General features: G+C 42.7%; 3 protein-coding genes across 3 annotated transcripts; all 3 read left to right on the top strand.

Annotated features, from left to right (window-relative positions):
• Positions 1-3,866: 3,866 nt before the first annotated feature.
• Positions 3,867-7,661, top strand: FIESC28_05915 (uncharacterized protein; the record flags this gene model as incomplete). The annotated part of the gene is made up of 1 exon (XM_031160060.1): positions 3,867-7,661. The coding sequence occupies one exon, from the start codon at positions 3,867-3,869 to the stop codon at positions 7,659-7,661; it is 3,795 nt and encodes a 1,264-aa protein (XP_031015830.1).
• Positions 7,662-8,724: 1,063 nt separating this feature from the next.
• Positions 8,725-10,272, top strand: FIESC28_05916 (uncharacterized protein; the record flags this gene model as incomplete). Its single annotated transcript, XM_031160061.1, has 1 exon — positions 8,725-10,272. One exon carries the CDS (start codon positions 8,725-8,727, stop codon positions 10,270-10,272), a length of 1,548 nt encoding a protein of 515 aa, XP_031015831.1.
• Positions 10,273-11,657: 1,385 nt separating this feature from the next.
• FIESC28_05917 (uncharacterized protein) lies at positions 11,658-13,169 on the top strand (the record flags this gene model as incomplete). The annotated part of the gene is made up of 1 exon (XM_031160062.1): positions 11,658-13,169. One exon carries the CDS (start codon positions 11,658-11,660, stop codon positions 13,167-13,169), a length of 1,512 nt encoding a protein of 503 aa, XP_031015832.1.
• Between the last annotated feature and the right edge of the window lie 394 nt (positions 13,170-13,563).

Genomic DNA, 13,563 nt, shown 5'->3' on the forward strand with positions numbered 1-13,563 from the left:
TTAGGTAATCTACTTATCTTATTTTAATAAGTAGCTATTATTTATTTAGAAAGATATAGCTAGGCTATTTATATAACTCTTAATATAGAACTTTTAACTTTAATACTAAGTATTAAGTCTCTTTATTCTATTTCTTTTAAAAATTATAGCTTAAAAGTTTAATTAACTTAAATACCTTAAATTTATAGCTAAAATGTAATAGGAAATATATAAATTAAGAAGTTTTATATAAGTTATATCCCTATATTCTTAATAATAGTCTTATATCTTAAAGTATACCTATTTAAGATAAAGCCCTAAAATAACAGAAGGTTTTACTATATAGATTACTAATAGTTATTTTATGTAAAGTTTATAATAATTATCCTCTATATAATACTATACTATATATAGTCTTAGTATAATTTTGTAAGTATATCTTATAATTTAATATCTTATTACATAGTTAGCAATAGAGCTTTTTAGTTAATTAAGTAGTAACTTTTGTAATTATTAAGAACTAGAAGGTAATAAAGATTAACTAATCTCTTTACTATTAATTAATTAAAGTACTTTAGCTACTTAAGACCTAGCTTATTATTTATTTATTTATTTTAGCTTATTATAATAACCTAATTACTAGGGAGGTTATATTTTTAGTACTAATTTACAAAGTAATATTAGCCTAAACTAATAATAAATAGTAAGATTAATTAACCTTTTATATTAATTACTAGAATTATAGTAATCTATTTATAGTTTCTAGGCTAGATTAATTTTAGTCTTTCTTACCTTTCTACACTTATAATAGCTATTTTAAACTATATAAGGCCTATTATAAAGCTAATCTTATTAAAGTTCTAGATATTACCTAGTTAAATACTATACTTTGCAATTATATTCTATATAAGCCTAAACTAGCTATAAATAATAGTTAGATCTTTATATTTAGCTCTTTAATAGTTATATTTATAAAAGATATATATCTTTAGTTCTAGTTATTATTTTATTAATTTATAAGCCTAGTACTTACTAATAGGTAATATATTATAGTTAATAAGTAGAAAATTAGCTATTTCTTTTATAAAATATAGTTATAAAGGAAATCCTTGTAAATCTAAGTTAAGGATAAATTAAACTATTATCTACTCTTTTAAATTAGATAATCTCTATAAATTTAAAGTAGAATTGCTTTATAATTAAATACTATTATAATAGTAATATAATTTACATTTAGAAATATTATATATCTTTATAGTATATTAAGTACTTAATCTTAGATTATTTTAAAGTGCTTAAAGTATAAGAAGGGTTTTAGCCTTAATTAAAGATTATAATATAATTTATAGTTAAAAACTAATTAATTAGGTATAGGTAATAATATAGAAGGGAAAAGTATAATACTTACTTAACTATAATACTTGTTTATTATATATGTTATATATAGTAAGACTAGTTATAATAAAAGGACCTATTAGGTAGCTCTAAAGGTATTTAAAGAAAAGTATAGTAAGTAATTTTAATTAATTAAATAGGTTATATTACTTTTATTAGTAATTAAAAGATAATAGCTAGGATTTTTAAAGTACTTGCTTTACTAGAGTACTTACTTATTAAATACGTTAATTCTTAATTATTTAAATTAAGTATAATTTAAATAGTACTATAAAAAAGAAAAGAAGTCTTATTACTTATCTTTATAAATTAAAGTCCTATTTTTTATATATTATACTAACTGTAAGCAAATACTAGCTAACCCTAAGTAAAAGTTAAGGTTATTTTAAGCTAATTAGTAGCTTAACCTAATGTTACTTAATTTAAGTCTAAGTTTTAAGTAAAATTATCTATTTTAGTAGCTAATATCTAGCTAATTGCCTTTAAATAGTTCTTAGGGTTAATAAGTTAATATGTTATAAATATAGAAAATAATACTAGGACTCTTAACTTCTAGGTTTATTAGCTTGCTAAGCTCTATCCTTGCTATAGCTAGATCTAAAAGAGTAAAATCTACTTGCGTATTTTAATTAGTATTGCTCTTCTGGGCCTGGCACTTTAATTAATTCTTAAAAAAGTATTTATTCGTATTACTAGTCAGGTTTATCCTATTGTTTTTGTTATTAAGGCATTTTCTTTTTTTCTTTTAGTACTCCTAGATATATAGATTGCTTTAATGTAGAAAGTCTAATACGATATCCTCTAACTCTAAGGAGGTTAAAGTAATAACGATTAAGGAGCCGGTATCTTAAGCTATAGTAATAGCAACTTAATTAAGGAGATCGTATCTAAATTGCCTCTTGCTTAACAAGATAATCCTACCCTCGCTTGCCGCTGACGTGGTCGATGTATGCAGTGCAGCTGTTATATCTAGCACATCCTCTATCGCGAGTCGGTCGATGCCGAAGTAAGCGTTTGTGGTTTTCCCTTTCTCGTCCAAGGGAGATTTGAACTCCGCCTCGTTTGTAAGGGCACCGTTGACAGGTTCAAGGCATGTATTAAGCTGCTGAAGCTCATCGAACGTTTTAGCGTTGTTAAGGAATCACAGTAGCATCACCAGGCGGAAACTACTAATAGACCCTTGCTTGTTCCTATTACTAAGAGCATCGGTCTGTGGAGTTATAAGGCCTCTTTAAGACTGAGACATTGTGGACAAAGTTATTTATTGATTTAGAACGTTCTAATACGATGGGCTGTAATTATGCGTGGATGAGATACATAAGTCAGAAGGGTTGTTAAAATGCTCGACTAGTAGAGGAAGCCTGGATCACCTTGGTGTATAGAGCTTTCCTATAGCAACGAGCGCATATACCCATCGAGAATAATCAACCGATCCCATCACAGTACTATAGCAGTAGACTCCCGATCTTTATCAGTTAAGATAGTAACGTCTGAGAGATAGCCTATTATGCTCTGTACAATTTTAAAGACATACCACCGCTCTCTGTCTGCTATTTACTAACTCGTCAGCTAATACTAGTACCTATCGCAGCTACAACCCATTGATGTGTTAATTCTCTAGGTAATTTTACAGCTACTAATTAGTTCCCAGGGTATTAGAAGAATTTATTGCTAATAACCTTAAAGACTAAATAAATTTTATAGCTTAGGCTATTAAAACAAGTTCCTTAGATTAATTATTTTTATCACCTACCTGTTAGTGTTTACAAGATCCCTGTAGCTAAGACCTGACTTGTTACATTCGGCTGCCCGGAACAAGCCCTGGTCTCAGTCCGGAGCTGCGAGCAACACCTGGAAGACCTGAGTTACTAAAAAAGAGGACCTGGTTTTTAGCTTACCAAGATATACTTAAAGATAGATCAAATAACAAATCTTGATTATTCCCAGACTACTATAGTAGTCTTAACGGGTAGAAACAGTCTTGAGGGAATACCTTGCTTATCAAGTTTGCTCTCACCGTTCATGTAAGTGTTTCCAGTAAACTGGACATTTTTAATTAGCCCCAATTCTTTGTTCTTTACCGCTAGTAATCGGCGAATTAGACCTGTTGTTGATTTACACGTCACTACTGTACTGGGTCCTGAAAACAAGGGTGGTCCAACCATTTGTCTTTTCGCAGCGAATTTTAATTATTGCCCCGCATTTAGTAGCCAAGTCCATGAATTGATACGTTATTGTTGAATCTGCATGTGGAGATTGATATGTGCTGTGCTTGTGTGCTGTCTCTCCAACATCCATATCTGGCGTGACACATTCCCCTCTATTGGGTTGATGCCTCAATTCATTTTATTCCTCAAACCCTCCCGCCGTCAAACAAATCTGTCCAATCCCTTTTCCAGGTTTATTCGTCTTCATAGGTGGGAAACAGACACACCAGACGGCATCCTAATCATTCATTAATATTACCAACGTTGAGGCCATCAATCTACATCATGGTCGTCTCTGGTGACGGCATCATCCTTCCTGCCCTTGGACAAGATGTGCAACTCGGCATGCTGTACAACGTCCGCACAGCAGAACTGTTCGCAGGCATATCCCTATGGGATAACACTGTTGTCAATAGCGAGCAGACCAAGGATGAGAGCAAGGTCCAAAATGCCGAGTTTTTCTATTCTACATCCATCGAAGATTCTCGCAAGAAGTCAGCCCTTGATGTCGAGGGATCTCTCGCTCTGGATCTAAAGATAATTCAAGCAACCGGCTCCGCCAAGTATCTGAGTGATACCAAATCTTCCACACACGAGGCACGTCTTGATGCATCATGCACCGTTACTCGTTGGACACGCCGAATTCCACAGGAAATCCTCTCTTCCATGAAATATCACCGCACCCTCGATAATCCTCGTTTTACACACTTTGTTGCAGAGGTGGTCGAGGGCGGAAGCGCAACTATCAGTCTGGTTCGCTCTGCTTCCTCAGAAGAGGAAGCAAAAGAGATTGCCGGAGACCTTAAAGCCACACTCATCGGTGTCCCAGTTAATGGCTCGGCCAATCTGGAATACAAAGATGTGAGCGACGCTAACCGCGAGAAAGTCAAGATCTCATACAGTGGCGCCATTGCTGAGAACGTGTCCACTTGGGAGGACGCTCGTCGTGTTGCAAACGATATGCCGACCATGCTAGCTAAGCAGACCAACACGCTTTATTATAAGCTTCTTCCCGTCGACCTCCTTGATAGCAATGCAAGCCGTCTGATTCGCAGCCTTGACTCTGGTATTGTCAACAGAACAGCTGTAGCTCTCAAGACAGGAATCACGGCTCGATTGAGACTCGATGAGTTGCTCCAACACCAAGTACTCCGCAACTGGTTCCCCAAGATCAAAGGTCAAATCCGCGGCCTACTAGAATCCTTTTTGGAAGGCGAATCGGACTTTACTGAAGCAGCACGTCGTCTCCTGCCAGAACTACGGGACGGTAATACCGACTACAGTACTAAGATTTCGGAGCTCCGAAGGGCTATTTCTCTATTTGAACAACGTGTTCGAATCGCAGAACAGTTTGCAGATTTGAAAGAGAAGGAACTAGACGTTCTTCAGTCAACAGTTTCCTCCATGTTAGGCCAAGGCTTCCAAAACCATCTAGGCGGGTTGAAACCAGAATCCCTAACGACTGTTTCTGCCCCGCGAGTACTGTTATCATTTGGTGGAGGCCAGATAAATCGAAGTCGCCATATGTTGGAGAAAAAGATGCAATCAACGGAGCTATGCGACGATAGTACTGATGATGACAGCGATGATGAAGAGAAAGAGAAAAGTGAACAAGAGTGGTTTGAGAGTTCGCCGACTGTCAACGGCGTCAGAGCAGCCTGTGCAGAACTGATCGGCTTGCGCCCAAGTGCCCCAGAAGAAGTCATATTTGGTGTGGCGAGTGTGGACAAGGCCTATCGTGCGGGTGAAGAAAAGCTCGTGTCAACTCGTGTCGGAGACATCATACTTGGTTACAATGATCGATTCACCATTGTTACTGGCATGCTCCCCAAAGCGCCAACGGCGCCCACGTTGACGATTGACGAACAGGGAATAGCTCTCTCGTGGGAAACAGACCAAGGAAGTGAACTGGAACCTGCTATTCCGACAACTTCTTACGTGATTCGCTACCGTCCTATCCCTAACCCCGAGAAAGATGGTGTCCTTCCTCGCATTACAGCCGACGAAACATTTATCGAACTGGAATTCAACCCGTCTGAGAGTTCCCTTATTCCGAGAAAAAACGGCACAGGTGATTCGTTGTTTGACGACTGCGATTATGAAGTCATGCTCAACGTCAAGACGATAATAGGGCTCTCTAGTTGGAGTATCCCTGCTGTTGTCCGGACACCTCGTTGGCCCTCTGTGGCCTCTAGGATGCTAGAGTTCCATGAGAGGAACCATCAAGCATTATCCAACCCCAATAGGAAAGGCACAAAGCCATGGGATATGGACAAGGACACCGGCAACAGGACACTCTATTTGGGACACACAACTATCGTTGATCGTAACTGTAGCGATCCCCGCTTTCCAGACACTGTCGCAGTGCGCATCGTCGACGTTGCAGCTGAATTCGAAGCCAGGATCCCTGCCGCAGATCTCGCAGACAAGAACAACACTATCGTCACTGTCTTCACAGGTCCCAGTGGCCACGGAAAGAGCACCCAGATCAACGCTTTCGTTTCATACTTGCTGGGCGGTGACTTTGAGGACTTTGCACGCATCATGATGATAGACGATCGTGGTACCAGCCAGACATCATCGCAGTTTGTAACCTGCTATCGCATCAGACCCTTCTCCCCTCTATTCCGAGGTAAAACGATGCTTATTGTGGACGCACCTGGCTTCGGTGATTCGAGGGGCTACCAACGGGACGCTTTCGTCACGGTCGCCATGTCAGACTTGTTTAGCACAGTTAGCCATGTAAACGCCATATTCTTCACATGTCGTGCAATGGAGTCTCGAACTACCTTCCTGACACCTATTTATACATACATATCACAGCTCTTTGCTAAAGATGTTCAAGACTGTCTTGGAACTATTTATACTTTTGCCGATTCTGGTAAACCGGCTGCACATGACACGCTTCAGAAGCTCGGCTGGCCTGTACAGAATGGCGAGATCTCGGTGAACAACGCTGCGTTCACTGCCACACTGGACGTCACCGACATCAATCATGTCCGGGATATGTGGCTTTTCTCCACAAGAGGACAGTTCCAGATCATGGACAGGCTTCTCAACACCACTGCCGTGCCTACCGATTCCAGCGCTGAAGTGATGCGAGACCGTGTTGATCTTGAACAAAAGTGCTCGCTTACCGAACACAAGATCTTCAAGACAGCACCCAAAGCGTGGAACCTGATCGAAAACTTAGATAGTCTCGCTGATAATATTGGAAACGCCCCGGATGCTGAAGTCTCCATCACCGAAGATCGGGTAGTAACACAGGATCTACCTGAAGGTAAAGGTTCGACACGATGCCTTCATTGCAATATCACCTGCCATGAGATCTGTCCGTATAGCAATGATGAGGACATAAGGTACTGCGAGACTTTCAAAGATGAGAAGTGTACTGTTTGTCACTGCCACTGGACAGAACATTGCAACATGAGATATATGATCAGGACGAAAAGAGTTACTCGCACTATGATTCCAGAAGATATGATCAAAGCCTGGAGCGACAAAACCAATGAGCTCGAGACATCACTCCTCGGTGCTATCGACGCTTTCCTCGAGCTACAGCAAGAGCTCCGAGATGAGCTTCTCGATCTATCTGAGTTGACTAAGAATGTCATGACCAAGGCATTACTCCACGATCCTTCAGCTTTCATCGACTACATGTACAGGTTGATCCATACCGCGCGCGCGTATAGCTTTCCTCCGGCAAAGCTAGTCCAATTCGCCACAGCCAAGAACACCCTGTTGTTGCTTCAAAAGGTCAAAGAGCAAGGGAGCGCCGCGGCGATTGAACCAGAGGCGTTACTCAGTATACTAGGGAGTGTCAGGACAGAAATGCATCGCAGGATGCAACTTGAGATGCACCAACGAGTGCGTGAGGAAAAGGTTCCATGCAGTCTTTACTATACTCTCTACGAGAAGCTTCCCCCCTCTATCAAAGACAAGGCCCCAGCGCCTCTTGGAGAAAAGGGCATGTCGGCCCCAGGGGAGCTTTATCCTGCGAATCTGAAGTCGGTGGTGTTACTTGTGAAGACCGTGCTTAAAGACGGTGGTTATGTTGCAACACTTGCGGTCAAAGGGTAGATTTCATTCAAGATTAGACTTTCAGCGAAGTTGGGAGGCAATATTTAAAAATCTTGTTTTTATTCTATTTGGATATAGTCGGATATGGGTACTAGGCGTTTAAATTGAATAGATAAACTGTTGGATGCTGTTATACCACTTCTAATCATTAGCTCCTATGCCTGTTGTAGGATTTATGTTTTTCACAGTACTATAGGACCAGACTACCGATCTTTGAGCTGGGACTACTGACTTCCGAGAAACGGCTCACGGGAATGAATCCACTGTAGGTATCGTCACGCTCAGATGTGGCTGGGGACATAGTCATAGATGTGAGAGAGAAAGGCCAACCAGGCTGCAAGTCTTACTGGATCCGACCTCGAAATCCAGTCCTGTCCAATCTAACAGGGTTACTGGCGATGAGTGAGATGCCATAAGGATTGTGATTATATTCTTCTCTTTGCAGAACTGGTCGAAATCGGCCGAGACACGGCTCGAGTGACTGTCAATTCCTAGCATCTCGAATCGAGGACATATTCAATCATGTCCGTCTGACTGCAGTTCTACTTTGATTCTACAGCGCGCTAGTCTAATTTGGGTATGCTTATACCAGGTCACCGTAGCCTTGAATTATCAGACATGCTTGCATCGCGATAGGGGGGCGCGTACAATAATCGTGCCTGGTAAAATAAAACCTGAACGGAGTATTTCCTTCAGGTATTGAATTCCAGCCAGGGACGGATATTGCTGGAAATTTAATGGCTGCCTCTCTCCTCTAGAATTTGTACCCTATCCAAGTGGAGTGAAGAACGCGACACCATTGGCCACCGCGTAACCCCACGCGGTATGACTCCTCTGTACCTGACACTTTGAACGTGTACAATTGGTCATTCGTATTAACGTCCTCTGTAGATCTCTATTAGCGCCGTGACATGGTGCAGTCCTATCTCAGTTTATGGATTTGTACATTGAGCAAAAAGGCTATAGCGGAAGAGGCTGGTCTATATAAATAAGTCTTACTCTCCTCCATGTTGACTTCTTCATTCTACAATAAGTATCACTCAATCGCTCATCTTCACCCATTATGGAAGACGACGTTATGGGCCAAGGCCTCTTTATTGGCCTTCTGGATAAGATCTTCCCCGGTCTTACATACCTCCCCTACTTCGCCGTTCTTGCGTTCATTGCTAAGAACATATTTGAGTTCTGGTCCGAGTCCATCACCGCCCGCTTCATCTCAACCATCGAGATCAGTGCTCATGACGAGACGTACAACTACTTGATGAACTGGGTGTCGCAAAATGGCATCTCCAAGGATAATTACCGACTCCGCGCCTCTGCAACTCTGACCAATGAAGGCTTCACATGGTCTCCCGACCCAGACGAGAAACAAGACGCCAATAGGAATGACGATGACGAAGACCCTTTGGCCAAGCAGATCAGTGAGATGCGATCCATGTCATCTCTTTTCAACGTCAAGCCCATTTACTGGACGCCAGCGCTTGGTACACATTTCTTCCGCTACGAGAATCGTATCTTGGCTTTTTCAAGAGGTCTCGAGAATCAGAACAATGGCGCCACCCCAAGGCAGCCTGAGAAGCTTGCTATTTTGTGTCTAGGACGAGACGCGACCATCCTCAAACAACTGCTGTATAATGCGCGCATTGACTTCCTTGAGAAGCAGAAGGGCAAAACAAGTATCTTTCGGGCAACCAAGCTTGGACCTGAGGAAGAAATGACATGGACACGGTGCATGGCTAAGGCGACGAGACCCATGTCTACTATTGTCCTCGATGAGCAACTCAAACAAGGCTTCATCGAAGATCTTCGTCGATATCTTGATCCTCAAACTAAGCATTGGTATGCTAACCGTGGCATTCCTTATCGCCGAGGGTATCTCTTCGCTGGTCCACCAGGAACAGGCAAGACCAGTCTTACCCTCGCGGCTGCTGGTTTGATGGGGCTAGACATCTACATGGTCAACCTTCATTCTCCTCGACTGAACGAGGACAGTCTAGCGTCTCTGTTCCAGCAATTGCCCGAGACCTGCCTCGTCCTTCTTGAAGACATTGATGCTACAGAGCTGGCTCAGAAGCGTGGTGCGGGTACAAGCATGAGCTCACAGAAGCGCAAGAGACGAGATGCAGAGAGAATCTCACTTTCTGGTCTTCTTAACGTCATCGATGGTGTTGGGGCGCAGGAAGACCGTGCGCTTGTTATGACGTCGAATCATACTGAAAATATTGATCCAGCTCTGCTTCGCCCAGGGCGAATTGACCACACTATTAATTTCCAACTGGCCACCTCAGAGGCAGCAGAAATGCTCTTCAAACAAATGTACGATGCCCCAGAGACGCATGCTGAAGGCTATGGATCGGAGAAGGCATTGGCAGAAAGAGAGTCAATAGCAACCAAGGCATCCAGGTTCGGGAAAGAGGTTCCCGATTTTGCTCTAAGTCCGGCAGCTATTCAAGGATTCCTGCTTACTCATCTGGATGATCCTGATGGAGCGTTAGCTGCTGTTCAGGCAATTGAACACCAGAACAGCTCTGCCCCAGACCCACAGGACATAAACGACAGTAGTGCAGAAAGCTTTTCAGAATCCGAAGAGGAGCATGATAGCAATACCTAGACGAACACTTATATCTTGGACAGAGACTCTTAGAGCGACGTTTGCAGAGAACTTACCAATTGCATATCAGCTATCTATTGTTTCAATTTTAATAAATCTTTAAGACTAACAACGCACTGGGACAGGGTAGACTCTAGTTGGATCAGATTGTTCTTACCAGTGGTTATCTGTTAGCCGTACTTTCCCCTTCGGGACTGATAATCCTGGATTAGTAATAGTAGATCGGGTCACGTGAGGCGAAGATCCACCTCTGTCCTTTTTCTGATTGCCCAACTGGCTACCTTCTGGATCCACTGTTTCTGTTCTGTGTACAGATTAATCAGTTACTTTCCCCCGAGAATGTTCTTAAAATACACAACAAAAAGATCAATGGTACTGCCTGAACACAACGGTAGTCCATAGCAAGTGGTATCCTAAAGTGAGCTTGAGCTGCTTTTCGTATCTCCTCTTGTGTTCTGTATAAGCCACCTGTCAACGCCACAACCACCAGCCTCAGCAGCTACAGACAAACCATCACCTATGTAATTTAGTTTTGGAGACATAAACAAACCGTAGAAGTGCGACTTCTCCTCGTCGAAGTAGTATAATTGATCTTAACTTGTTTGTACTAATCGAATCTAGTTTATGTAACAGAGACCCGTTAAAAGTATGAAGCAGCAAATATGTTTAGCATGCACGCGTTTTGTAAAAGCAGGAGAGTGATCGTGGTATACCCAGAGAAAATTAGTAAACACCGCATGCTCTGGATGGCTTGCGCAAGCGTCAACTGGCTAAAATATCACCAATATCTTAATTCCAAGCAATAGCAGCAGATCTACATACACTGGTCTCTCGTTGTTCTTTTAGCTGCTTTGTTCTTACTCTGGTTACTGGTTCAATCGGAGATCTGCTACCCTATACTGTAGATGGACAGAGAAGATTGACGTCATTGATGAGGTCCAAGAACTAAAAAACCGGACGGGCTGTGATTGGAATGGAAAAGTGGAGTGATACGTGGCAGACGATGGGGCGTCTGGTGACTTGATGTTAGGCTTGGACTTTGACAAGCAGGATCTCCAAGCTTTTCATAATAGAGAAATTTCTCTTAAGCTGGCAATTTTCCATCATAACAGAGGCCACCATAATACTACTGCTAGTACAGGTCCTCTATAGTTATATCTAGAAAAACCTTCAATAACTTCTTGCAGAACAACAAGGTTGGGAAAAAGTCGCGCCTTAGTTTGCTGGCCCACACCGCCGGGTATAATCTCGGGACAGATCACGCGGTAATTAAATCTTGAACCTGCAGGGAGTGTTGTTATTGCTCCACTATTAATTATTTATCCCTCCTGATCCATCCGAGGGAACTCTCTAAATCCTCTACACTTACAGGTATCGTCAGAGAGATGGTTCAGACGAGTCGCGCCCACAGCCCAGCAGCCGTAGCTTCGAAGATCCGGCAAGTTTTGAACTTGAGGACCTTCTCGGCTGAATCTTCTGCTGCCGATTCCGCTGAAAATATCGGTAATCGCGTCTCGCGCGTCCCACCGCCTTCTCATCGTAAAAAGCCACAACCCCGACCCATCAACAAACGCGTTCTGTATCAAGCTGCCATTGCAGAACATCGTAATATTAAGCACTTAGAAGAAGAAGCACGCCGTGCGCAAAATGAACGCCGGTCTCAAAAAGTCCCACAAAGAGCCCCCAAGAAAGATCTTGCACAACATGGCGCAGATGATCCGGCCACGGAGAGAAGACGTTCACCTAAGCGTCATAACTCAAAAGAAGAGGGACTCACAGGAGATAAAGATGCTGGTGGAGTTTTTGGCTTTTTGCGACATATGATGAGTTCGAAGGATCATCATAAAAACGAACCAAGCGAGGAGTCCCACAGACAGCATGACGATGGTCGGATTACCGGGTCTACCGGGAAGGAGACAGGCTCTAGGCGTCATCACCCCAAGGAAGGAAAGAAGGAGGACCGCGAATCTCGAAGAGCAGAACGACGTGTTCAACGTAAATATGAGAAGGAGGGGGACCAAGAAGCTCGAAGGAGTAAGGCTCGAACTTCGCGTAATCATCACGAGGATATACAGCAAGAGCGCGACAAGCAGAAGTATAGAGAGGCGGAAAGACCCTCAACGCGGGACAGAAGCATACATAGTCATCATCGACGACGGACTCGAAGCGACGATAGAAGGACAAGAGAACAAGAAAGAGGAGCTCGACTAGTCGCAAGGAAAGCCGTCCGTCAAGCCGAGGAAGAGAGAAGGCTTAGAGAGCAAGAGCAACAGGTCTCGAGAGCCACGCAGCACAAGTCACACAGAGACACAAAGGCCGCCCTGTTTGACGCAAAGAGCTCTGCTTCTACGTTCACTGATGCAAGTCTATACCGGACTCGAGACGAGAGCCAACTTGAGGAAAAAATTAATGAAAAACGAAAGAAGGATAGAGAGGCGGCAAAGGCGGCGTTACTAAACTATGCGAGACGGAAGATTGATGAAGAGAGAAAAGAGGCCGAGCGGCAGGCAATGGTACAAGCCGCAGAAAGGATACTCGCTTCGGAAGTGGCGAAACGAGAAGCTGAGGAGAAGCAAGACGAAGAAAAACGGCTTCAAGAAGAGGAAGAGAGGTTAGCCGAAGAAAAGGCAAAGAAAGACGCCGAGCAGAAACAGAAGGAGGCGAGTTTCCTCAACGCAGCGGAGAAGTTGGCTAGTGAGAAGGAGAAGGAGATGAGGCAAATGAAAGAAGAGATGGAGAGACAGTTAGCTGAGGAAAGGGCGAAAAAACGCGCCGAAGAGAGAGACAGGGTAGCAAGGCAGTTCAAAGAGGAGAAGGCTAAGAAGTTGGCAGAAGAGAAGGCGAAGATGGCTTTGGAAAGGAAGAACGCAAGAAAGCAAGCTGAAGCAGAGGCATAAAGCAGGTGGAAGTGGAAGCAAAGGAACAAGCTCAACAAAGGAAGGAAAGGGAAGAAGGAAAGGACGAAAGAGCTTGACAAGCAGCACTACGATACTCTCGACAACAAAGGCTTGACGAGAAGAAGCAAGAAGAGAGGAATAATGCACGAAAGATGGAGAAGGAGGGGTTGGAGGCTGTCGCAACAAAGCAGAAAGAAACAGCAACAGCACCAACGATAAAGGCCTTTGAGCCACGGGGGATCCTACCCATAACTCCCAGACAACCTCAACTGATTTCAACTACCAGTCTGCGCGCAGACTTACGTCTATCTTTGGGTCCCAAAGATGACCAACACATTAATGCTTAATGTATAAACGACCAACTCCTCTCATGTCAGTTATATTGAAACCCAGA

Source organism: Fusarium coffeatum (genome assembly GCF_003316985.1).
Source record: "Fusarium coffeatum strain FIESC_28 chromosome Unknown BRIP53273_contig_128, whole genome shotgun sequence".
NCBI classification, from domain to species: domain Eukaryota; kingdom Fungi; phylum Ascomycota; class Sordariomycetes; order Hypocreales; family Nectriaceae; genus Fusarium; species Fusarium coffeatum.